This window comes from Carassius gibelio, chromosome B22, assembly GCF_023724105.1.
Source record: "Carassius gibelio isolate Cgi1373 ecotype wild population from Czech Republic chromosome B22, carGib1.2-hapl.c, whole genome shotgun sequence".
In the NCBI taxonomy this organism is placed as follows: Eukaryota; Metazoa; Chordata; class Actinopteri; order Cypriniformes; family Cyprinidae; genus Carassius; species Carassius gibelio.
Window position 1 is genome coordinate 29,072,634 of NC_068417.1, and position 24,171 is coordinate 29,096,804.

At 38.1% G+C, this 24,171-nt stretch overlaps 1 protein-coding gene across 3 annotated transcripts in view; it reads right to left on the reverse strand.

The window, feature by feature from the left end:
* LOC127988352 (complement factor H-related protein 4) overlaps positions 1–24,171 on the reverse strand; it is a 228,861-nt gene that overhangs the window by 12,187 nt on the left and 192,503 nt on the right. The window contains exons 9-10 of one of the 3 annotated variants that reach the window (XM_052591085.1): positions 6,302–6,499; positions 2,713–2,904 (exon numbers count right to left, since the gene is read on the reverse strand). The exons of the other annotated variants lie outside the window; for them this stretch is intronic. Of the exons in view, the coding sequence (XP_052447045.1) occupies positions 2,713–2,904; positions 6,302–6,499 (390 nt within the window). The remainder of the gene's footprint in view (positions 1–2,712; positions 2,905–6,301; positions 6,500–24,171) is intronic. 3 annotated transcript variants of the gene reach the window in all.

The window sequence follows — 24,171 nt, forward strand, 5'->3', positions numbered from 1 at the left end:
ACTTTCAGGCACATTCCTGTTAAAGTTTATTTATTTATTATTTATTTTTTTTCAGGTTCCCTTACGAAAATGACCCATGGTTTTATCAATAACACCACAAATCATTGTTCTTGTAGCCATGGCAACTGCAAATTAACCATGGTTTTGTTACTTCAAATAATAATTTACAAAGTATTAATATACTGTAATATTTTTGTTGTTGTTGTTGTTGTTGTTGTTGCTATAAAAACAGTCCTAAGCCATCAATAGCCTTTAAATTGACTTCATATAAATTATTGCATGATATAAAAAAAATATGAGGCAATAATGATTGATTAATAATAACACTGTTAAAATACATATTGTAGGCACATACAAAATAAACAATTTATGTACATGTTATTACAAATGCCTGCACAGGGAGCCAAATGCCATGTAATTGCTGCTGTTACATTTTTGCTATAGATTACACAGCCTATATAATTTCTTCAACAAAAAACGTGCATATCACAACCCTTACAAAAATAAACCACGGTTTTATCATAGTAAAACTGCGTAATTTCCTATTGCATGATTTCTGAATTCTTTCATGAATTCTTAAGACTATTTAATAAATTAGTGATAATAAAGTTATAGCCATAGGTAAATGTTGAATGGTACAATTGTAATTAGTAAATAATACAATTTATTCTTTTACTTTTTTATTTGATTAAAGTTCTATTTTCACCGCTATAGTAGGTGTTTATTTTCCATCATCATATTTGAGGAAGGGGGGCACAACAATACAATGCTGCTGTCCTGATGTCATCAGTGACTTTGCCTCCTGAAAAGCTAGGACGGAACAATTTTGAGGTCATTGTTGTACAATTGTCATTGTTGAATCCTAGCTGTTCTTATGTTTGCTTTCATTATTTAAGTTTTTAACTATTTGAAGCATTATATTTTTTATTTATATTAATGTCTATTTTGGTTTCATTTAAAAGATTGCACATTTAATGCACATTTGCATTTGGACATTTGCAAATTATTTATTTCATGTTTTGTGACAGTTTGTATTCAGAAGTTTAAGAGTGAAGTAGGCTATGTTAAGTATTGATTTTTATTTATTTATTTTGTATTAATACATAACCTCACTGTATTATTCATTTATAATGTAACATTATAGTGTGACATTTGTGTCAATAATCTTGAAGCACAGGTGACTCCGCATGGTGGGAGGGGGGGGCCCCGGAATCAAATTCTGCTTAGGGCCCCCAAAAGGCTTGGGCCAGCACTGTGGACAGAGATGAGTTGAAATGGGACATACTTATATCTGCTAATTTACCCACAACAACTACAGGTCAGGATATTTTTATGGCTGTTGATTCATACCTCACATCGTACAATCTGCCCTACACAAATATCGTCGATTGCTGCACCGATGGAGCTGCCGCGATGATGGGTAGAAATAAGGGATTTAACAGCCGTTTGATGGAAAAGGCTCCAGACTGTGTAATTTTCCACTGTATGATACATCACCAGGCTCTCGCCAGTAAAAAAACTGTCCAGAGACCTTGGTGACACGTTGGCAACAGTTGTAAAAGTCGTAAACTTCAACCAGAGATTATTTGTACAACTGTGTGAGGATGAAGCGCACCAAACTCTACTGCTACACACAGAAGTGCGCTGGCTTTCGCATGGCAAAGTGCTTGTGCGCTTTCTAGAACTGCAGGATAAAATCCTGGAGTTTCTGCAAAATCAAAACACACTGTTGGAGCAGCTGACTGATGGGTTCTGGATCAAAACCGCATACCTTGCTGACATATTCACGCTTTATAATGAGACCAACAAGAGACAGCATGGCTCTGAGTCAAACATCTTGGAGTGCAAAGAAGCAATCAATGCTTTTATGCGCAAGCTGGAGTACAGGGCTGGAAAAATGTCGCAGGGGCATTTACAACACTTTCCACTGCTTTAACATTCTGGGGGTACCGTGAGTGCATCTTTGCGCGCCGAGTTTTGCCGTCACATGACTGCGCTACAGGAGGAATTAAAGTCCCGCTTTGCGGATGTTGACGCATTATCCAAGGAGTCGTGACATTCCATCACTAGTGAAAGGCATGCAAGCCCAAGGTGGACATTAGTGTTATGTTTATGCTGACGTTATGATTAGCCTTGTAAAAAAAATAAGGATCTGTGCATGCATGCAAGTACATACTGCATTCTACCGTTCATATTTAACATTACGTTCATAACATTCAGTATTCTATGTTTATACACAAAATCCTGAAAAAAGAGAAACAACTGCGTTTCTACTAGTTGAGTAAAAATGAAAATATTAGGCTAAAGGAAACATTTGAAGTTGAAAGGAACATTTCCTGTGCATTCATGTAATAAAATGTAATTGAAAATCATTAAATGTCATAAAAAACTACATTTAATAACTATATACAGTGTGTGTGCTTATGCATAGCATTAATATATATATATATATATATATATATATATATATATATATATATATATATATATATATACACACACACATACATATTATATAAGGAAAAAGGTTGGGAACCACTGTTTTAATGAATAACGCATAGATGTTAACATTGTCATTACTTTTTGATTTGACTTTTTTTTTTTTACTTTTTTTGTATCAAGAATATAATATAATATATTTTTACCTTCTACATAATAAACATCTCAACATTTTGTAAAAATATTTAAAGCGAATATATAATTTCTTCATACCTCTACATGTCGGATACGGGTAATCCCATTTTCCATCTGACTGGCATTCAATTGCTCGACGTCCGAAAAGCTTCAGGTTCTCATCAGTGCATCGAAAAAGTAAAACATGTCCTGGTTTGTAAGGTGAAACGAAACTTGGATGTCCAAATAGAATTTCAACATTTAAGAGTTGTTCCCCCTCACAGGCAATTTCTGTAGATGTAAAAAAATACAATTCGATCATTATTGAAAGAAAACTGCTACAGTTTTACTAAAATAAAGCAGAGCAGTTTAATGAGAGCTAACTTTACTTCAAATTTAGACCCACATTTGGGTTTCATGGTCAGTTAACGTAAATGAAAATATTCAGACAGGCTTTATAAATAAATATGATATACAAAGATGATATTATTTACTGTGCAACATATTGGATGTTTATCCTTCAGCTACGTTGTGTATCACTTAGTCACCTTGAGCATTTGTTGAGACATCCATGTGTATGCATTATATAAGAGATCAAATAAGTGTTTCTGAAGAAAATTTGAGTTGATTTCATGACTGCCAACTTGTCACCGTGTTGGTAGTATTTATTTATGTTGTTGCTAGTTTGTTCTGGGGCCCGTTTCACTAAGGAGGTTCAACCAACTCTGAGTTTAAACTTGAACTCTGAGTTGACTTACCCTGAGATGGGAAACTCTGAGTTTTCAGTTACAGAACAGCTGAAATGAATTGGTTTAATCAACTCTACATTGACTGACTCTGAGTTAAGGACGTGCACCACAAATATAAAAAGCCATTATCAATGGAGCGCCGATATTATGAATCACCATGGGAACAGCTCCAATACTTCAGACTCAATACAAATTTAATTCTTCTCAGTGTTATAATATCACAGGTGAAAACTGGCAGAATGTTAGATTAATGAACTAATAGCTAATAATTTCGTGGTATATCATGGAAAAAAAATAAATAAATAATATTAATAATAATATTTTAAGTGCATTTTTCTTATTTTACAAATGATTTGTCAATAGAGTAAGAACAATCAACAGTGGCTATTTACACTAAGTGGAATTAACATACTTTCTTAGCGATAGATCCTATTTACCGTAGGCTAAGTGCAAGTAGCTCAAGATGCTATTTACAGAAAAAAAATGTACAGTGAAATTCATGATATATTCTATTTACCATGTAAAAGTAGCAGTTCTTTGCAACAGGCTAAGTGTAAATAATAATTAGATGCTAGCCTTCAGATGGTTTCCGGGGTCTTTTTGACCCCAAATGACTTTTGCTCAAATTATAAAAATTTTTCCCTTTGTCCAAATGGTATGAAACCTTCTCACACACTTTCTAGATCTACAAAATAATAATAATAAATTGGAATGATATCGGTTTTTATGTTAGCATGACAAAATTTGTGACACTCGTGGTCAATCAGAATAAGACTAAATTCATCATCAAACTCAGAAACAACGCAGAACAAATCGACAGAAATGGCACAAATAAAGTGGCACACTTCCATCAATGCAAAAAACATCCACAATGCTAAATGATATTGCTCACAACATGTGTACACACACACACACACAGACACACACACACACACACATATATAGAGGAATACATTTTTGAGACTATAAAAACGGTTCTCTTATCATTCGTCAAGTAAAATAATCCAAAATGCAGAACCAACACAAATATAAAGTGGTGACACTGACACCGACAATGTGTACACACACACACACACACACACACACACACACACACACACACACACACTTGTGAGGATATAAAACAACTGCTCAATTATAATTATTTAAAAAAAATCATGCAAAATGCAGAACCACCAAAGAGGGTGAGAGAGTGAGAGAGAGATGACAGGATGAGACAAAACAATTTAGCACGCACACACACACACACACACACACACACACACACACACATCCATGTTATCCCCTTGAATGAAAGTTAGAAATCTGGGTCTTTTATAGAGTGAATTTTACATCAAATGCGGGTTTTTTTTTTTTTTTTGTAAAAAGCCTATTTAAATAAATATTTATTTATTTATTTATAGAAATGTAAAAGATATCATTAATCCTCCAAAAACTGCACAAATGTTGAGTAAAAACATTAACAAACAGAGTAAAATGACATTTGTAAAAAACAAAACAAAAACAAAAACAAAAAAACTAGTATCTTAGTATTAAATGGTATTGTCTGGGGCCTCTGGAGATTTTCATTTTTATTGAAAATAAATTCTAATGTGACATGTGAAGGGAAAAGTGAGAATAATGAGACTTTAACCCAGTAAATCGCGTTACGAGCTAGTTTTCCGTGTCCAAAACATTACTGCCTATTGCCTACAACACTGAAGCTGTTATTCACATGTGTCGTATTTAACCTTGTGTCGATGGAGGGCCGAGCTACAGTAGATTTGCTTTTAGTAATAGATACACAGAATAATCTTGTTTTCCATTTGCATTAAGATTGTTTTTATGACCACACAGGCATATAATTTTACGTAAGTAAAATGCAATTAATTTTGATCCCCCCCCCAGGAAATATGTTGTTTTCTTATATAGAAAATCAAATTATTATTATTTTTTTTAATATATATATTAAGAAACAAAAACACTTAGTAAGTAGAGCATTTTTCCAGTGTGCATCAATGAAGTGTTTAAAAAGTGGGAGGAGACCAAAAGAAACTCTGGGTTTATCGAAGAAAACCTGCTCCAGATCAGGTTAGGTTCATAGAGTAAGTTACTTTGGGAACTGACTCTGAATATAAGCTCTCTCTTTCGGAAACAGGCTTGACTTACCCTGCTTTCTCGGGTTTGACAAACCTCCCATTCTGAAACAGAAACCTAGAGTTTCCCTCATTTCAGGGTTAAAATACTCAGAGTTTTCACTTAACCTCCTTTGTGAAACAGGCCTCAGGTCATTTCTAGGTGATTTTTCTTGGCCAAATTTAAAAGAGATCTGAGTGCTGATTTAAGTTTTGCATCTACTTTATGTGAGCATGAGCAATAGTGATCCTTGCAAATATTGTTAATAAATCCTCGGTGTGGAAGAGCTCCTGATTCCTTCTCTTGGTGACAGATCCCAAACACAATTTTTTTTTTTTTTTTATGGTTTAAAGATTAGTTTCTTTTTTTTTTTTTTTTGCTTTATAGGCTACTGTACTGTATTTAATTCCACTCAAGAGATCATGTTGAAAAAGTGACTTCTACTTTCTCAGTATTTTTTATTTTTTTTTGCACCCTCAGTAAGTATATATATATATATATATATATATATATATATATATATATATATATATATATATATATATATATATATATATATATATATATAAAGAAAAATTTATAATTTTGACCCATACAATGTTTTTATGACTATCGCTAAAAATATACCCCAGCGAATTAAGACTTCGTTTTATAGTCCAGGGTCACAAATTATTATTAGTTTTATTATTGTTTTCTCTTTCTTCAATAATAATTTGACTTAAAGTCAGTATATTTGGTGGTCTGGTGTAAGAGGCATGCATATTGCATGCATACCACAGATCTATCTTTAGCCAGTCCGAAGCTTTTATATTCTTTGTGTTCACCTTGACATTTAGGAAAAGGGCTGCTCCATTCTCCATTTGACAGACAGGTAATGTCCCTCTCTCCGTTTAATTTCATCCCTTCTCCAGTGCATGAAAAAGTTAGCTTGTGTCCAGGTTTGACAGGACCCTCAATAACAGGGAGTCCCTCAATTCGTAAGTCTCCCACTGTTCTGTTCAACTGCAGAAGGCATGTTGCCTCTAGAGAAAGCAGACAATTGGCCACAGTTTATCCACTTAGAACGATTTTATGAGTTCCAGTGGTTGGAAGTAACTGTGCTACCAACTTCCAATGTGATTTAGCATAATACATTTTTTTGTATTATACATAATTACATTTTGTTCATCTTTCCCTAATAGCCTAATATGTAAAATTCAAATAAGTGGTTTTATTTAATAAGAACACACAAGTTTTGCTGGTCTATTAATACTTAATAAAATGTACAAAATTTACTTTTCACACAATTTCTGAAACCTGTGACTCAAACACCAGAAACACACCAAATCAGTCAGCAAAACCATAATACTTGACCTTTGAGTTTTCAATTTCATAAAACACTTTTGCAAAACACAACACAATACTCTAACGCACACAAATCTAACAGGAATTAATATTATGGAAAATGTGTTTACAAATGTTAGCTTTTGAGATGTGATTGTGATGTTTTGAATGCAGTACTTCATTTTGCAAGAGATGTGAGGCATTTTGCATTTTGTGTTCAATTATTTGATTTGTGTGGAAAGTTTTGAAAAAAGAGGCAAAGTTTTGAAAATGTATGTAAGCAGTAAAAAAAAAAAAAAACGTAAAAGGCATAATTTCAGTTAGGCTTTTGACTTAAAGGTGCAGTGTGTAAATTCTAGCGGCATCTAGCAGTGAGGTTCCGAATTGCAACCAACGGCTCAGTCCCTGCTCACCCTCCCATTAGAGAAGCTACGGTGGCCGACACAGATAAAGATGTGTTCATCCTCGTTGCAATGTCTACATCTTCCCTGGGTTTTCACTCTTAAGTCTCTCTGATATTCACTTTTTTCATATCCCATTGTCCTGTTGTTGTAATGCAAGGTTTTGGGTTGTAAAACTCTGAGATTTACTTCCTGTGTTCTTTCAATCTTTGCTGACCATTCAACAGACTGCATAAATGTTGTTCCAGTGCTGTCCCAGTCATCATACCAGCTTTTAAGAGTTTTAGAGACCTCAGGTTTCAGCCTATTCACAAATGTGGTTTCAAGAGGCATGCTAGTGTCTTCACAGAGTTCTTCAATGTTGTTGTTCAAACCAGCATGTTCCATCCAAGTTTGTATAAAGCGTTCTTCAAACTCTGCAACACTTTCTACTGTATTCTGCACACAAGAGGTAATTTTAGCCCAATTAACCTCTGCAGGATTCAGTTCAAATAAGAATGTTTGAATCGCTTCCCATCCAGCTTCAATGTTTTCTCGAAATTCACCAATCCTTCTTTCAAGTCTTTCTGTGAGTCATTGTCTTTTTGGTCATTGTCTCTTAAATTCACATTTACAATCATCACACTGTCCAGCGGATGTAAATTGTAGATTTTCTGCAAGCGTTGAAGAAATTGCCATACTTTCCATGGTTTCTCTGCTTTGTTCATATGTTGTCATTTGTCAGTTTCAAATCTTTGTAGATGCTGTCAAATTTGTTTGAGCAAAATTACAGACAAGCCATCTCTGTTGGTGTTTGTCCTTAAGCGCTGCATCTTTCCATAAGCCCTTTTAATGTCCGACAAAGCCCATAGTCCACTCGCTGGGTACTTGATGCTGTACATCTGGCAGATGTCATCATGGCACTTCCTACGTCCCAGCCTTTTGTCCAGATATGCATTCAGATGCTCCAACATCTAATTAATCGTAACATTTGGAGGTTCTGTCCCATGTTTTTCTGTTGTTGGCCTCAGTGCACAACTAATGCCATTGTTTTGTGCAGACTCAGCAATGGAAAATACAGCAAAAGTGCCCTCAGAGGTGAAAACAGAACAAAAGGTGTTAAAACTGTTAAAGGTATACCGTAGTTATTCAGATTTAAATTCACAGCAGTCTGCTAGACTGACCCTCTTCAGTTACACAGACAAATCATTAGTTTGAAAGCTCAGCTTAGTTTTCAATCTTACATTATACCTTTCCGTATGTTTCCCAGAAGGCAAAAAAACTTTTAGTTCCATAGCTTTATGCCATCATCATCTAACTCAGTTAAAACATTTATTTCAATCTACATCAGTGGCTACTGAATTAGCACCCAGTCAAGAATTCCTATTTCTTGCAGCAACATCAGTGTGGCGGTGGAGGCGTGGTTCAGCGAGGTCTGCGACGGGAGAGAGAGCGAAGAGACTAGTGGTGGTACGTAGCCTGACTATGTCAGACTTCCTACTTCCGCTCAATTTCATTTCGCTTCTGTACTCAGTCTAATCAAGGGGCAAGGAACTCGACCGGAAGTTGAAGTCGGGTGGGGGCTGCCATCTTTTAGCAGAACTTCACTTGCGTTAGCATTCCCATTGACTCCCATTCATTTTGGCGTCACTTTGACAGCGAATAACTTTACATCTGAGGCATTTAAAGACTCTGTTTGTCCATTATTTATTTCTAAAGATACACGACAATGTATAAAGGGCTCCATTACCTTCTATGTTACATTATGGCCCCGTATAAACAGTTTTAGTAAAAAATAGGCTAACGATTGCATCATAACCACTCGGCTCTCTGTCGTATTACCGTACAGACAGGAGGAGAAGCTCGCAGGCAATTAACTTAATATGGCGTACTGGCGTTACATTTTAAAATACTATACAAAATAATTAATCAGAATACTTACTCCTGCTCACTCATGCCAAAGAACTCCCCGCTCAAGCTCGCCGTCTCTGCAAGATTAACGATGGCAGTTTGCACGCACAGCCACTTAGAAGATTTACATCTGTCAGACAGGTTGCTGACGTCGTCAAGCTTCGTTTGAGTCTGCGCGTCAGAAACGGAAGTGCTAAAAAACGCTAAAACTGGGCTTCATTTGTCTCAATTGAGTTCCAATGGGGTCGCTGTGTCCATTTCTTTTACTGTCTATGAGTCTAATACAGCGTCAGAGCTTTCTGTTTGCAACCGGTCTGGAAACAGCCGGGCCAATCAACGAACAGAGGGTGGGCTGAGAGCTGTGACGTAGATGCTAAGCGCCGAGTTTTACATTGTAGGTTAGAGAAATTGAAAACCGAAACGACCGCGGAAATGGGAAACGAGACACGGGATGCAATTCGCTCTGTTATGGAGAACATTCAACTCTTTTTCAAACTGCAAAAGTCGTTTACAGCCATGTTCACTCCGGTATTTCGCTCGCATCATCATGTGTTTACAACAAGTTTACAGTGGAAGTTCAATCATAGATTTGAGTTCGATGCATGATGTCTGTGCTTCGATGCGGCTGTACAGGCGAATAACATACGTCATAACTAAACGTATCTGATTGGCTTACGGGTAACCAATGATTTTAAACTTCAGACAAGCGCACCCTAGCGAGAGAGAAAACACTTCTCTATTATGCCATTCCAGACTCTGTCTACGAAGCAAAGCAGAGTCTGGTATTACCAGGCTAGGTGGTAAGTGGTTCAAGTGAGAAACAAGAAACACCTGGTTCTCGTTATAGTGATTGGCGTGGGGAAGTGCTATTTAAGCCGCCCGAGGATCGGCAGAGAGAGAGAGAGACATAAAAAAAAAATTACAATTAACGTTAAACAGCCGAGCCGACAGCGAGTAGCCTAAAACATATTTAATAAATTAAGCCTCTCAAATTAACGCTAATACTTTACTTGGCTACAATAAAATCCATATATAAAACACTTCAAGCATATCACACAGACAGTTAGTTTAATAAATGTTTATTTATTAAACCACAGTGAGTAAAATAAAATAAAAAAAATTGAAATACTGAGGCAGGCTTGCAACAGCGCTCGCAAACGAAATGAGAAATAGCCTACAATCTAAACCAGTGGTTCCCAAACTTTTTTCAGCATGCACCCCTTTCTAGTGTTTGGCACCTGTCAAGCACCCCCCAACACCTTAATCTGGTTAGATTTCACATTTTTAATTGCAATAACTAAATACAAATATTCACTGTAAATTAGAAAACATAATAATAATAAAAGATCACTTACTTTTTTTGTGAAATGGATTGGCCTACATGTTTGCACACAGATCATATACATTAAATATATATGATATATACATATAAATATTTAATTTCTTTAAAGTGCCCGTTTTTAACGTGGATTCACGAAACATTCTTAAGAAGAAATTTCTTCTCAACTTCCATTTTCTTCTTATTTTTTAATTTTAGAAAAAACTTAAGGATATTTTGTATACCCAAAAAAATTCATCTTAAGAATATTCTTATCTTTTCTTAAGATTGTTGAAGATAATCTTCTTAAATTTAGGACAGCCCCAGACTTGTCTTAAATCCAAATAATAATAATTATTTAATGAATTTATTGGGTTATTTGAAATTAATTGTTATATTTGAACATTACAGAAACAGCTAGGAGGACTAGAGATGTGCACAAGTTTTCTGAAGGGACAGCGATGACTGTTAATGTAAACATGATCGCTCATGATTAGCCTGTGTGTGACGCTGTTTTTTGCTGACTTCAAAACTCATTAGCAACCCTGAAACGAGTCAGGGTTAATTTTAGCTTATTAATACATCATCTTTGGCAATATTCGGTGCATATGAGTGCGCAGGATGCATTTGCTGTAGAAGCGCGGACTAAAATACCGGAAGCGTTCACTCAGATGAAAGTGCAAAAACACGACACAAAAATTAATGAAACATATTGCTGCAGCTTAAGACAGGCTATTTTAGAAGTAACTGTTCAAAAACAGGCCGCATTAAAACATGAAGCTGAGCGCCATTCAAAGTCGCAACAAAAATATACAGTCTGGTGCGTGCTTATGATTATGATTATTAGGGTAATCTACAGGAGTGAGTTTAGCAGCAACATGTATTTATTCAGATAACGGCTGTTAATTTCTTCTTAAGAAAAAAAATTAAGATGTTCTTAGGAATATATTTGAGAACGTTTTAATATTTTAATTTATTTCTTGAGAAGATTTTTGTGAATCCGGCCCCAGGTGTCCATTCTGTTGAATGTAGTAAGTGAAAAAAATGAACGAATTATCAGTTAGCGACTAATATGAACTAAAAGAACAGGGCGGGGCTATTGTGACACAAACGTGCTTGTAAAAAGAAATGAAATCAATTGTAATTTATACAGTAATGTAGTGTGTAATGTGAAATTTTAGTTCTTAATTAAAATCTTTGCATGTAAAGTTTACCTCAGTTAAATACATAAAAATAATAAAGAGCGATCTTTTTCCCCGCCATAACAAACATTCTCTTGCACACCCCTGGTGGTCAGTCTGCGCACCACTAGGGGTGCACGCACCCCAGTTTGGGAACCACTGATCTAAACAAATTAAATTAAATTAATTAAAAACAAACCTGCAGATTATCTTACCTCAAAAATGCACCACAGAACATGTCCATTCTTTTTTCCATTAGTTTCCAACAGTTAAACGAAAATAAAGTCCAGTCAAATGAAAAGTTAGAAAAGTCTCTTACACGGCATCGTGGAGAAAAAAAATAGCATCCAGAGTGGAAGGTTTTAACCCCGTCCTCCTCTCTTCTATCACTCTTCCCGCTGCGCTGAAGACACGTTCGCTGCTGCTGCTGGCGGGACACTAAACACAGAGCGAGCCAATCTTGACAGTTGCGGTAGCAGGGTCCCGTGCTGTTAACATTAATTTACATTAGTTTAAAGGCCTATAATAGCTACTACTACAATAAGTAGATATAAGTGATGTATAATCGTGGGTCGCGCTGACGGAAAAGCGCGCGTGCGTGAGACTGTCATGTCAGTATGTCAGTTTAATTATAACGGGTTGAATTATCAGATTCTGAAAGTTATGAAATGTCTTTCTACGTTTGTTTTTCTATCGTTGACGTCAACTTCTCATTTCTTTTATTTAATGTCTAAAAATATAAATAGAAGGATAACCCAAAAAAGGCCCGTGGCCCGGCCCACATGTGAGCTATAACGTGAAAATTGGCCCGAAACCCGGCCCTAGGGGCATAAATAAGTCGGGGCCCTTCGGGCTCGGGCTGAAATGCAGGGCTTTACTACACTGGTTATAAAATTTACACTACATACATCAAATGATCTGCTTTCTTATGTAAAAGTGTTTTTTATGTTCTTTTAGAAAGCTTCACTCACCAAATTAGAATCTTTGAGACAGGATCAAGTTGACTCAAATAACTTATGTCCACAGACGCGGTCTGTTGATCTTCAACACAAAAACTGTAGAATCTCGAAAACGCTTTTGTTCTCTTATTGTAAGTCTCGCCTGGCTGGCTCTCGCCAAATTGTTTGATTTTGCCATATTTGGCTGAGCAGTTGTTTGGGTGGCTCACAAATGTACTAGATTTCTCCAATACATAAAACAAGTAAGCTTGACCAAAGTTCTTGTGGGGAGAAGAATTTATTGAAGGTAGCAGTGTAGCAGTTCTTCAGCAGTGATGTTAGCATGCCATCCTTCAAACAATCTTAACCCAAAGTTCTGTTTGTAAGACCAGACCTTTATACCTGGTAACAAATGTGTTACAAACAATACAATAACACCCCATTGAGAGCCCATGTGTCAAACTTTGTATACAGTTTGATTTGATAGCATCTGAGATACAGTCACATTTAAATGCATCTCACTAAAAATACACATAATCTTTCACTATGATGTGTGCAAACTTATTTTATTTGTGTTTTCAGATTTTTGTTATTATGATTAATCATTGTTAAAGATACAACCATTTTTCCCCAAGCTTTAACACAAGTGGGACTAGGGCTGGGTAAAAAAAAATTATTTTTCGATTAAACGTTTTTTTTAAATGTGGTCGATTCAAAATCGATTCTCAAAGGCCATGAATCGATTTTTTTTTACAAATCTTCTCCACTAGATGTCACCCTCTAATGTGCCTTGTGCGATGTTACCAACGAACCTGTCATTCATTCATTTAGTTTAAAGCAGTGGTTCTCAACCCGCGGGCCGTCACGAATTCAAATGTGGCCCACCATTGGCTGAACAAACACACACAAACACACACACACACACACACACCGTTGCCAATCGAACCTGTGCAATCCGTCAATAAAGAATATAAAGACAGCTATGTGCAATGATTGTTTGTTCACATGTTTGTTGCAGAGCGGACCATCAGCATGCGCTTTCGGAAGTATTAATGGAAGAAGTCCGCATCCGCGCTGACTGTGTACGCGTCCAGATTGCTCATGCGGAAAGTATAACACAGGCTTTACAATCGCAACTTCATTGTGCTGTTTCTACATCGAGCCAAATTTCACAAAATTGTTCAGCTCCCGACAGAATCAGGTGTAGTAGAATTATTTATTTATTTCAATGAATCTAATCAATCAGATATCATAATATTTAGGCTATAATATTATAAATCAGGTTGGTTTGTATTGGTGACGTAATTTGCGTGCGGCCCGCGAGACTTGTACTTGTACTTCAGTCATTTTCCTCCACAAAAACATGTAGGCCTTACCTAATCTTGGTGAGTAAATGTTTTTCAAATAATAACTAAATATTAATTTAGTCTTAAATACATAATGTAGACAGAGTGGGCTATATAAGCTAATGTTGTTATTATTATTTTATTATGTCAGCTGCTATGGCGAAGTAAATCCGGCAGAGCCTTTATCTTAATTTCGTTATTGCCAAATACCCATCTTAAATTAGAATTTATCTTAATTACATTTTTTTAAGAAAGACTTGTTTTTATTGGTGCGTTGGCCTATTTATATGCTAAATGAGCCTATACCTAGGGCTATTTATAGAGTGCTGAGATACTACGGTGTTACAGAGGACTTATATATAAATGACACATTCCTGACAAAAGAGCTGCGTGCGTGCTTAAATTTGAATAATTGCGGGTTGTAAATGGGTTCGGGCTTTTAAAAAGCTGTCAATCAAAATGTACTTGTTGGGATTGGGCCGAAATCTGTCATGCTCGGGTCCTGTCAGGCTTAACTTCTAAGGCCCGATTACAGCTCTAATAGTAAATCGAATCGAGAATCGAAATCGAAATCAAATCGAGAATCAAAATCGAAATCGAACCGATTTGAGAGCTTGTGAATTGAAATCGAATCGATCTGGAACATCTGAATCGATACCCAGTCCTAAGTGGGACATGCGCACTAACAACCCGTAGCATCAGTAACTCCACAACCCCATCTGGTTTGATTTTCCTCAGTGTGTTCAATATTTGTAATATCTGCAAAATGAGACGTTGATCAGCTGCTAGAAGATCTCGTCTTTGGAAAAGACCATTCATTTTGCACTTATTGTTCAGTTATGTTTGTTATGATCGTGGACTTTAGGAGAAACCCACCTGCACATTCCCCACTCACCATCATGAACAGCACTGTGACTGCAGTGGAATCATTCAGATTCCTGGGAACCACCATCTCTCAGGACCTGAAGTGGGACAATCACGTTGACTCCATTGTTAAAAAGGCCCAGCAAAGGTTGTATTTCCTTCGCCAGCTGAGGAAGTTTAACTTGCCACAGGAGCTGCTGAAACAGTTCTACTCAGCCATCATTGAGTCTGTCCTCTGTACTTCAATAACTGTCTGGTTTGGTTCAGCAACAAAATCAGACATTAGAAGACTACAGAGAACTGTTCGGACTGCTGAAAGGATTATTGGTGCTCGCCTGCCCACCCTTCAAGAACTGTATACATCCAGAGTGAGGAAAGGGCTCAGAAAATCACTCTGGATCCCTCACATCCAAGTCACCCCATCTTTGAACTTTTGCCATCTGGCCAGCGCCTCAGAGCCGCAAACACCAGAACAGCAAGGCACAAGAACAGTTTCTTCCCCCAGGCAATCTACCTCATGAACAGTTAAATGTTCCCTACTTATGCTTATAAACGTGCAATATCCTTATATTTATTTGTTAACCCTCCATCCTAGAACATTCCTGCATCTCACTCAATCCTATTCCATTATCATTTATAGCACAATTGTTTATACACTTATTTATTTGCCAATTTGTAAATCTCTCTCTCTCTCTCTCTTTTTTTTTGTCTGTGTGTTGTTGTCTCTGTGTACTGGAAGCTTATGTCACTAAAACAAATTCCTTGTATGCGTAAGCATACTTGGCAATAAAGCTCTTTCTGATTCTGATCCATACTTGTGCTTTTATTATTTCAGTTATTTTGCCTTTAATGTAAATAAATGTGCAAACAATATTTTGTGAATTTTTTTTTATGTTAATTACATTGTCCGGCCTAAACTAAACCCCTGGTCAGAGCCTGACTCCACCCACTGGCAATATTTGAAAAATGCTGAAAAGTGGGCAGAGCACAGCGGAGATAGAAGGGACGAACCTAGGGCGGGGGTGAGTGGGTGGGGCGTGAACCTGAGACCCGCAGTGACGGATTGATTGACAGCTGCTGTCAGAGTCGCTAAAATGGAGAGTGACTGTAGTGACGCAAGTAGCTTTGCAACAGAGCGTTCATTTGAAGTAGAGGACTTTTCTCCCCCACCTTCACCTGAAGTGGAAGATGTTGAGGTGTCTGTGGCCTGAGCCATATCAATTCGAGCCGCTGGTTCAAACTGCAGTCTTAACTCCTGCACTGCATCGCTTTTCAGCGCGAGCTGTATGGAGAAGCCCATTTCCGCCTCCATTGCATTGTAGAAGCAATCCCGCGTAAAATGCTGTTTGCACACTCTAGCTCTAGGGGGGAACTCGCGGTCTTCCAGGCCAAGTGCATGCAACCACTGGCACCTAATTTTAAAAGTCTGCTGGAAAACTATGCAGTCCAGCAGTGCTGTTGCAACCAGCAACACTATACCATCCTGACCACTGTACTAAATACAGATAAATCTATGCTAAATTGAAGCTATCCTAAACTGATGCAATACTATGCTACTAACTAACTATGCTTCTACCATTACATTAACAACTATGCTGATTAACATAGGCTACACAAAATAATCTAAATAACTATATAATTGCTATGCTAAATAGATGCTATAATAGTCTACCCTGGTTGTTTTCAAAACTTGCAATTCCAACTCACTGACTCACTACAGTAATTTTGACGGAACAAGATGGTTTTATACAGCCAAGGGCGTACAACCAAAAGACCCTCCAGCAGACAGTGAACACAGCTCCAAAGATCATCAGTGCCCCTCTCCCCTCAATCCTGGACAGTTTCCTTACACAATGCTCCAGCAAAGCCAACAGTATTGTGAATGATCCCACCCATCTCTTCCACAGGCTCTTCCAGCTCCTACCATCAGGAAGATGCTACTGGAGCATCCGAGACCACTCTGCCAGACTGGTCAGCAGCTTTTTACCCCAGACTGTGAGAGCCCTGAACTCAAATCAGCCTGCCCTCCTCTGAAACCCCACACAAACCCCCTCCTCCTGTAACATGGCCCATCTCACCTCTCCACCCAAACAAACATCATCCAACCTTAACATGTCACTGAAAAACTGTCAGAACTACACTACAAATCATCTTGCAGTATTCCCAAGCCTGATGCTTGACTCACTATAGCCCCTTACACACAGCATGTTGGACCCGGAAAACTGCCGGAACATTGCCGGGTTGCCTTCTGTGTGAAGGCGAACACGTCCCGGGATTGATCCTGGATCGGGGACCTAGTAACATTGCCAGATTCAGTCCCAGAACAAGCGCTGTGTGAACAAAAGGCAGAACTAATGCCACGTCATAGTGGTGATGCACGTTATCGTGCGACTCTTTTACCAGGTGTTAGAAACCAGATCAGCATTCGCTATGAAAAAATCTGTGCAAACTGCAATAAAGCAGAGATCAGTTAGTTCCTCACTTTCTGCGCCGAAGCTGAGATCGTTTGCCAGTTTAAGTGAAAGTTAACGTGCCTAGCGTTTTTGACTTATACATAACATGTCACACCCTGATGTCACGTGTCTTTACAGGACCTTTAAGGGTTGTGTGTGAATGCATGCACATATTTCGGGTAATCACTGGCAATGTGAAAGTGCAAAATCTAACAACCCGAGAACAATTGTCGGAACACATTACCTGTGTATTTTCTGGAATCGCAGTGTGAAAGGGGCTTATGTTTCTCTTTGCACATGTGCAGTATTATGTGAAGCATTTATATAGGTTTTTTTTATGTATAGGCAAACCTTTATATTTAGTATATTTATGGTCAAATCTTTCAGTAGGTTAGTTGTGCATGGTACAGTATTTGTATGAAGCATTTATAGTATAGTTTGTATATTGTTTTATACTGTTATAGTATACTTCTTTGTTGTATGTCTGTATTTATGTAGCACCTTGGTTCTGTGAGACAAGACATTTCGTTCCACTTTATGTCCATACATGTAGCATAATGACAATAAAGCTCAACTTGAACGAAGCTAAAAATAAACAACTACATCACCATCTGTCGTAAATGTTTTATAGTAAAATAGCATATCAACATATTTGATATGCTATTTTACTATAAAACTTTTAATACAAACATGTCTTCTAACATCTTCAGTTGTTGCATTTACCAAGATGCAGCAGATACATTTGTAAAGGATTTTACTTTTGCTAGCTGTCTCTTTAAAACCACATGGTTTATATACATGTTGATGCTGATTGGGCTGACATATTTACACACCCACCAAACAAGAGAAAATGGGCCTCAAACCCTGTTACACATCATTTTGAGAAAACTTGTTCAACCCAGAAACCACAGCAAAACATTGTTTGAACTTTTAGCGAATCTCAGTTTATGTAACATTTTAATGTGTTAGCATTGTTTCTTTTTTTTTAATCAATCTCAATATATAACTCAAAATGAACTTTGGCCATGAAATAAGGAATAAGTTCAAATAAACAGTGGCTCAGTGGCAGGTATTCAGTATATGCATTGCATATGGAATATGGGGTTCCACACATAGGGGGTGACATTATGCCAAAATCATTCTGTGAAATCTTTAAATTGGGTGAAATGCTATTTCATGCATACTGAGTTTTTTACACTGTTAAAGAGTTGGATTCCCATGCTAAACATGGACAAAGTTTCAAAAATTAAGTTGTACGTTTGAAGGAGTATTTTCGTTCCAAAAAAACCTCTTCCGGTTTGTCACAAGTTTCGGAAAGTTTTTTTCGAGTATGGCTCTGTGTGACGTTAGATGGAGCGGAATTTCTTTATATGGGTCCTAAGGCACTTCTGCCGGAAGAGCGCGCGCTCCCGTATAGCAGAGCACTGAGAGGCTGAGCACAGCCTGATCAGAGCGAGAGCGTCGCGAAAAGTCACAAAAGAAGTGTGTTTTTGGTTGCCAGGGCAAGACAACCCTGCACAGATTACCAAAAGAGAAACAGCATTAAGGGACCAGTGGATGGAGTTTATTTTTACAGAGCATCAACGGAGTTGTGCAAGTGTTTTTGTTTGTTCCCTGCATTTCGGATTGCACATCGTTTATTTCTTAAGGATAATGCAGTCCCAGCGAAAAAGGTTCACGATCGTGTGTTGGAACTGCATGCGGTGAGTAAAACTGCTTCAAATATCTCTGTGTTGTTAACTTAGCTATCAGCGCGTAAGCACATCAAGTAAACAACATGCGATGTTGTCATCAAACTGCACTTTCCACATGTACAGCTTAAAAAAAAAAAAAAAAAGACGACATAAAGTGGAGCCAGCAAGAAAGAGGAAATCCTCCTCTGTCTGGTAGTTTTTTGAAATGGTTGGTCACAATAAGGTATGTGTATTATTATTGTTTTACTGTCTTGATCTAATAATAATACTCACTATAAGGCTGTATTATATTTCATGTCTATTCATTTATGTTTCTAGGTGAAATGCTTGCTGCGCCTAAAGGAGCTGACTTACAACAATAACACCTCCATGCTCAGGCATTATCGAGCACTGCACGAGCATGCACAGACTACTAACAATCTTTATCCATCAAATCAAATCAATATTTATCCAAAGTGAATCTCACAAGATCTGAGGATCCACTAGTATATTGGGCTCAACATAAACATCTGTATCCTCATTTATCCCAGCTGACACTGACATTTTTATGTTCCCCCGTGTCCTCTGTTCCATGCGAAAGGATCTTTTCCAAGGCTGGAGAGGTTCTGTCCAAAAGGAGGAATCGTCTAAGCCCCAACACAGAAAAAATTCTGTTCCTCAATAAAAAGAATGTGTGATCCTTCCTTCACCCACCCAGTGTTGCAGTTTGTTCCTTTAAATCCATAGTCCCATTAGCACAACACTCCACTAAAACTAGTAACAGTTTAATGCACAAAACACACCAGAAACAATTCTTAACCTTTCCCACCCCACACTTTTCTGTTGTAATTTGCGTTATTACACTCCCTCCACCATAAGAGCTACACTCAACACAGTCTCACTTTTGTTGTTACTACTGTCACTATCCAAACAATTTATGAATAATGAATGAACTGTGTGTGACAGTAAATTCAGACAGAGAGAGAAACATATTTTATTACCCAGGCAATGAACAAATGTCAGCTCAGGTCATTGATTCAGTATTTTTATTGGTCTGCTATTTCTTTGCACAGTAGCTAGGTGTTGCTAGTGAGCAATAATGAATGAAGCTTCGAGTAATGAACCTTTTGGTGAAGCAATGGGCTGCGAGGTCTCAGAGGTTCAGGAAGCCTCATTTTGCCATCACTAAGGAGCAGACTTGTGGACAGGAGAGATGGTAAAATCCAAACAGCAGACAAATACTTGACTTGACATGAACAGACTTGATGTGGCATGAACAGACTAGACTGAGAGCAGATTACTACGTTAAAACACGACAAAGCACAATGGCAAAAACATGACTACTTATACAAACAATGAGGGTCACATGACAAGAACAAACCATTGGGAAACAAGACACATGACTAAGACAACCAATCGGAACATGACACAAGGAACAAGAGGAACCAATAGCAAGACAACAAGAGGGCAAGGGAAGCAGGACACAAACAGATTAAATCAGATTAAAACTACAAAATAAAAGACATGAAAACAAGTACATGAAACAACACCCCAAAACAGACATTACAGTCTGCTTATTGTATTGCTCCTTCTATGTCTCCTGCTTTGTCGGGGTTATTTAATGCATGTTATATTTTCAGCAGCAATATTTCTTTCATGCTCACAGCAGCATGTTGTCAATGTATTGGTGGTAGCAAGTCTCTGTACTTCTTCTGCCGCAGCAGTGTAGCAAATCTATTTCGCATAGTCCAAATACATTAATATTGCCATATAAATTAGAATGCCAATCCCTCAGAGAGTTTTCATGAAAGAAATATGTGTGTATATATATATATATATATATATATATATATATATATATATATATATATATATATATATATATATATATATATATATATACTGTACACACAGAGTTTTGGCATGAAACTCTGATCATGCAGTCTGATAAGTCTATCTCAATCATTATCACATGACATAGCTGATTGGGTCTCTCCTGTATTGGTAGCCAATGAGCTCGCTGCTCAACATTCAAATATATGACTAGAGCTTGCCATAAGCAGTGCAGCTTGTTTCAGAGACCGTCCACCTTCCCCAGCTCCATCTGAATATATCTACTATGAGTATAAACCTATACACTCCCAGGAATTTAGTGCTGCTGACTAGAGCTGTCGATGGTCAGTAGGGAGTGGTCAACAGAGTTTCTCCTCAAGTCCATCACAACCTCCTTTGTCTTACATTGAGGGACAGGTAGTCAGTGCAGCTACATTCAGCCAGCTGTGCCACTTCCACTACCACCGTTTTTTCACCCAAAACTTGATGATGTGTTTGGAGCTGAACTTGGCAGTGCAGTTATGGTTCAGCATTGTGAAGAGCCTCAGTACCACAGTGCTCAAGGTTTTGTGATTAGTGATTATTATAAGGCTGAGAAAAGCCTCATTTTACTCAAAAAATGTAGTCTTGACTATATCCCCACACCTAAACCTAACCTTAACCATGAGTAATCCCTAAAATCAGAGGAAATGATAGATGAATGACACTGATGTACAAGCAACTAACAGTGATTGTAAGCGTAAACTTCACAAAATCTATAAACTTGTTCTTCAAATCTGATTGGTTAATCAAAATGTTGTTCCAGGGTCAACAAAGATGTTGTCCCAGGAACATGTCTCACTTGGTAAAATCAGGTTCTGCCACACGCTACTCTTAAAGCCATTTTTTTAACCCTTTGACGTGTACGATAACACCGGTGTGATCAGTCTTGGCTGGTCGCTGAAGTGTACGATCACACTGGTGTGATTAGAACTTTCAGTGAGTCACGTCATCATCTTTCGCACTTCAGCTAGCACAGAGACAGATCGGATGCACTGAGTGCTTGTCATATTATCACACATATTCTGTATTTTCAACCATTTAATGCTTATTTAAATTTTCGGACATTTTAAATACACATGAGTATTAGCAAAAACATACATTTACAGTTTGTAAAATATATGCTGATGTCCGATGAAAACGGAAATAATTATCCTTACAAATATAATCTGACGGAGATGTTTTTATTGATATACTGTAATACAGACTGTGTAGGTAACTAAAGTTTACTCTGCTCTTCTCTCAGTTTACCGCGGACTTACTTTTATGTGTTTTCGGGAGGAGAGGATGAATTTGCGTGTAAATCCCACAGCTTCGATTCAGCGTGAACTAACATGGCGGTGCACATCAGCTAGTATTGAGAGTGAGGAGTCACGTTCGGATTTGGGTTGATTTGGGCGGGGTCTGAGCCGGTCGGCCATGACGGTAGGAGACGATATCTGTTTCCAGGGGCAACGCCTTCAGAACTTCATAGAGGCGCGACATTCCAGAGCTCTTTAATTTTAGTGCATTTATTATTTAGGCGGGACAGAGATGGTTCTACGAATATGAGAAAGAAAAGGACGAAAGTAAAGCAATGGGAAAAAAAGGCGAAAGAAAAGGGACCTTACAGGAATAAGCTCACACTAAACGCAAAACAGCGGTATTTGGAGAAGCTCCCAGGCATCCAAAATATCGACCCATACGAGCTCCCTGCAGCGGCACAGAGACCTGAACCATTTACCTCCATGCACATATATGGACATTGTGAATTATCTTGTTTTTGGTGTAAGTTACTACACAATGCAGGAGTTTAAAAGCCACAAGTCTTTGGAAAGTTATGAGGCTTTCTGCTGTGGCTGAGTGCAGGACTTGGTAAGTTTCTTCACATGAATTTTAGTGTGTTGTAATTACATTGCATTTAGCCAACACTTCTTGACCAAAATGACAACGTAATTAACTGCGAATGTTACAAACACTAGATTGTAACGAGATTTTCAATGTACACAAACGTTTCCAACACGATTTGATGTGGGCTAAAGCTGTGTATGTTTTAAGTATTTAGTTGTAATTTGATTTTAGCTCAATAACACATACTGTAACAGGTTTTTGTGTTGGGTGTTGGGGGCTGCAAAGTGGCCAAACCAGTTCTGGGTTAGCTAGGGTAGTTAAATGTGTGATTGCAAGATGTCAATGTCACATTAACAGTGTGAATGCAAGGTGTATGTGATTCAGACAAGGCTGCTGACGGATGGTAATCTAAAGTGTAGACTGTATTCCATTGTTCCTGTTTTCCATATGTATTGTGTGAGGTACTGGAGCAGTTTTTAAAACAGCAGTGACTTCCAGGCATGGTAAAATCAGTGCGGAATTGCGAGAACCTCCTCTACTACTCTGTTACAGCTAACAACACACGTAAACAATCATGTTTTGCCGCCAGTATCCTGCCAAGATGGCGGAGAGGGTTATATAGAGGGGAGGGGTTCTGCACTATGACGACAACTCCTCACTATATGTAATTATCAATGAAGATTCGGGAGGAGCGCGTCAGATACTTAGCCTAATCATCACAGGTGGACCACAATCAAGTAATCAATCCCACAGTATAAATACCGCTGACTTACCTCTATCCATTGACGGTTTATCAGCATGCTGGTTCGCCTCGTCAGTCACCTTATCACAGACCCAATTTTCGTACCAACGAAGAGTGCTACACAGGGGATTTATAAGACCTGCCGGACCCGAGATCATTTCTACCCAGCCAAACACGGCCGTTGAGCAGCATTAAGCGTCATCGCGACAGCTGCTATCCTCGCCAAGCCACACATCGTGGCCAATAGACCGTGCAACTCCGAGCTTGCCTGCTCGATACACGATCGCGCCGCCCGAGACCGAGCTCTCGTCGAGCGCTGGACTGCAGCAGAAAGAATCCAACCACGGCTCAGCCTTTCACCACGGCGTTCCGGCCGAGTGGCAGTTTGAGGCCGCTTCCTCTAGCGGCGCGCAGACTAATACATTTCCAGGCGAAGACGCTAAAAAACAGGTTCTTCTTTTTCTTCATTGGATTTTTACGGCAGTTTGCATTCAAAGTGTTGCATCTAAAAGCAGTTTTGCGGCTAAAGTTTTGTTCCGTCTTCTTCTAGTAGTGTTTTATGGAGGTTTTGGCAAACCAACGTAAAGGTGCATTACCGCCACCCGCTGATCCGGGGTGTGGATTCCGCATAGATTTGGACTACAGATACACCGTTCCGTCGGATGATGATGCCACTTTTTAACCACGAAGCCAAAGGCATTAGGTTAGATTATTGTAATGCCTCGTTCTCAGGCCTTCCAGCTAAATCATTGAGCAAGCTTCAGTATACAAATTCTGCCGCACGCTTGTACTTCTCCTCGCGAACACATTACACCGGTTCTTTCACAATTACACGGGCTTCCCGTAAACATGAGAATTGATTT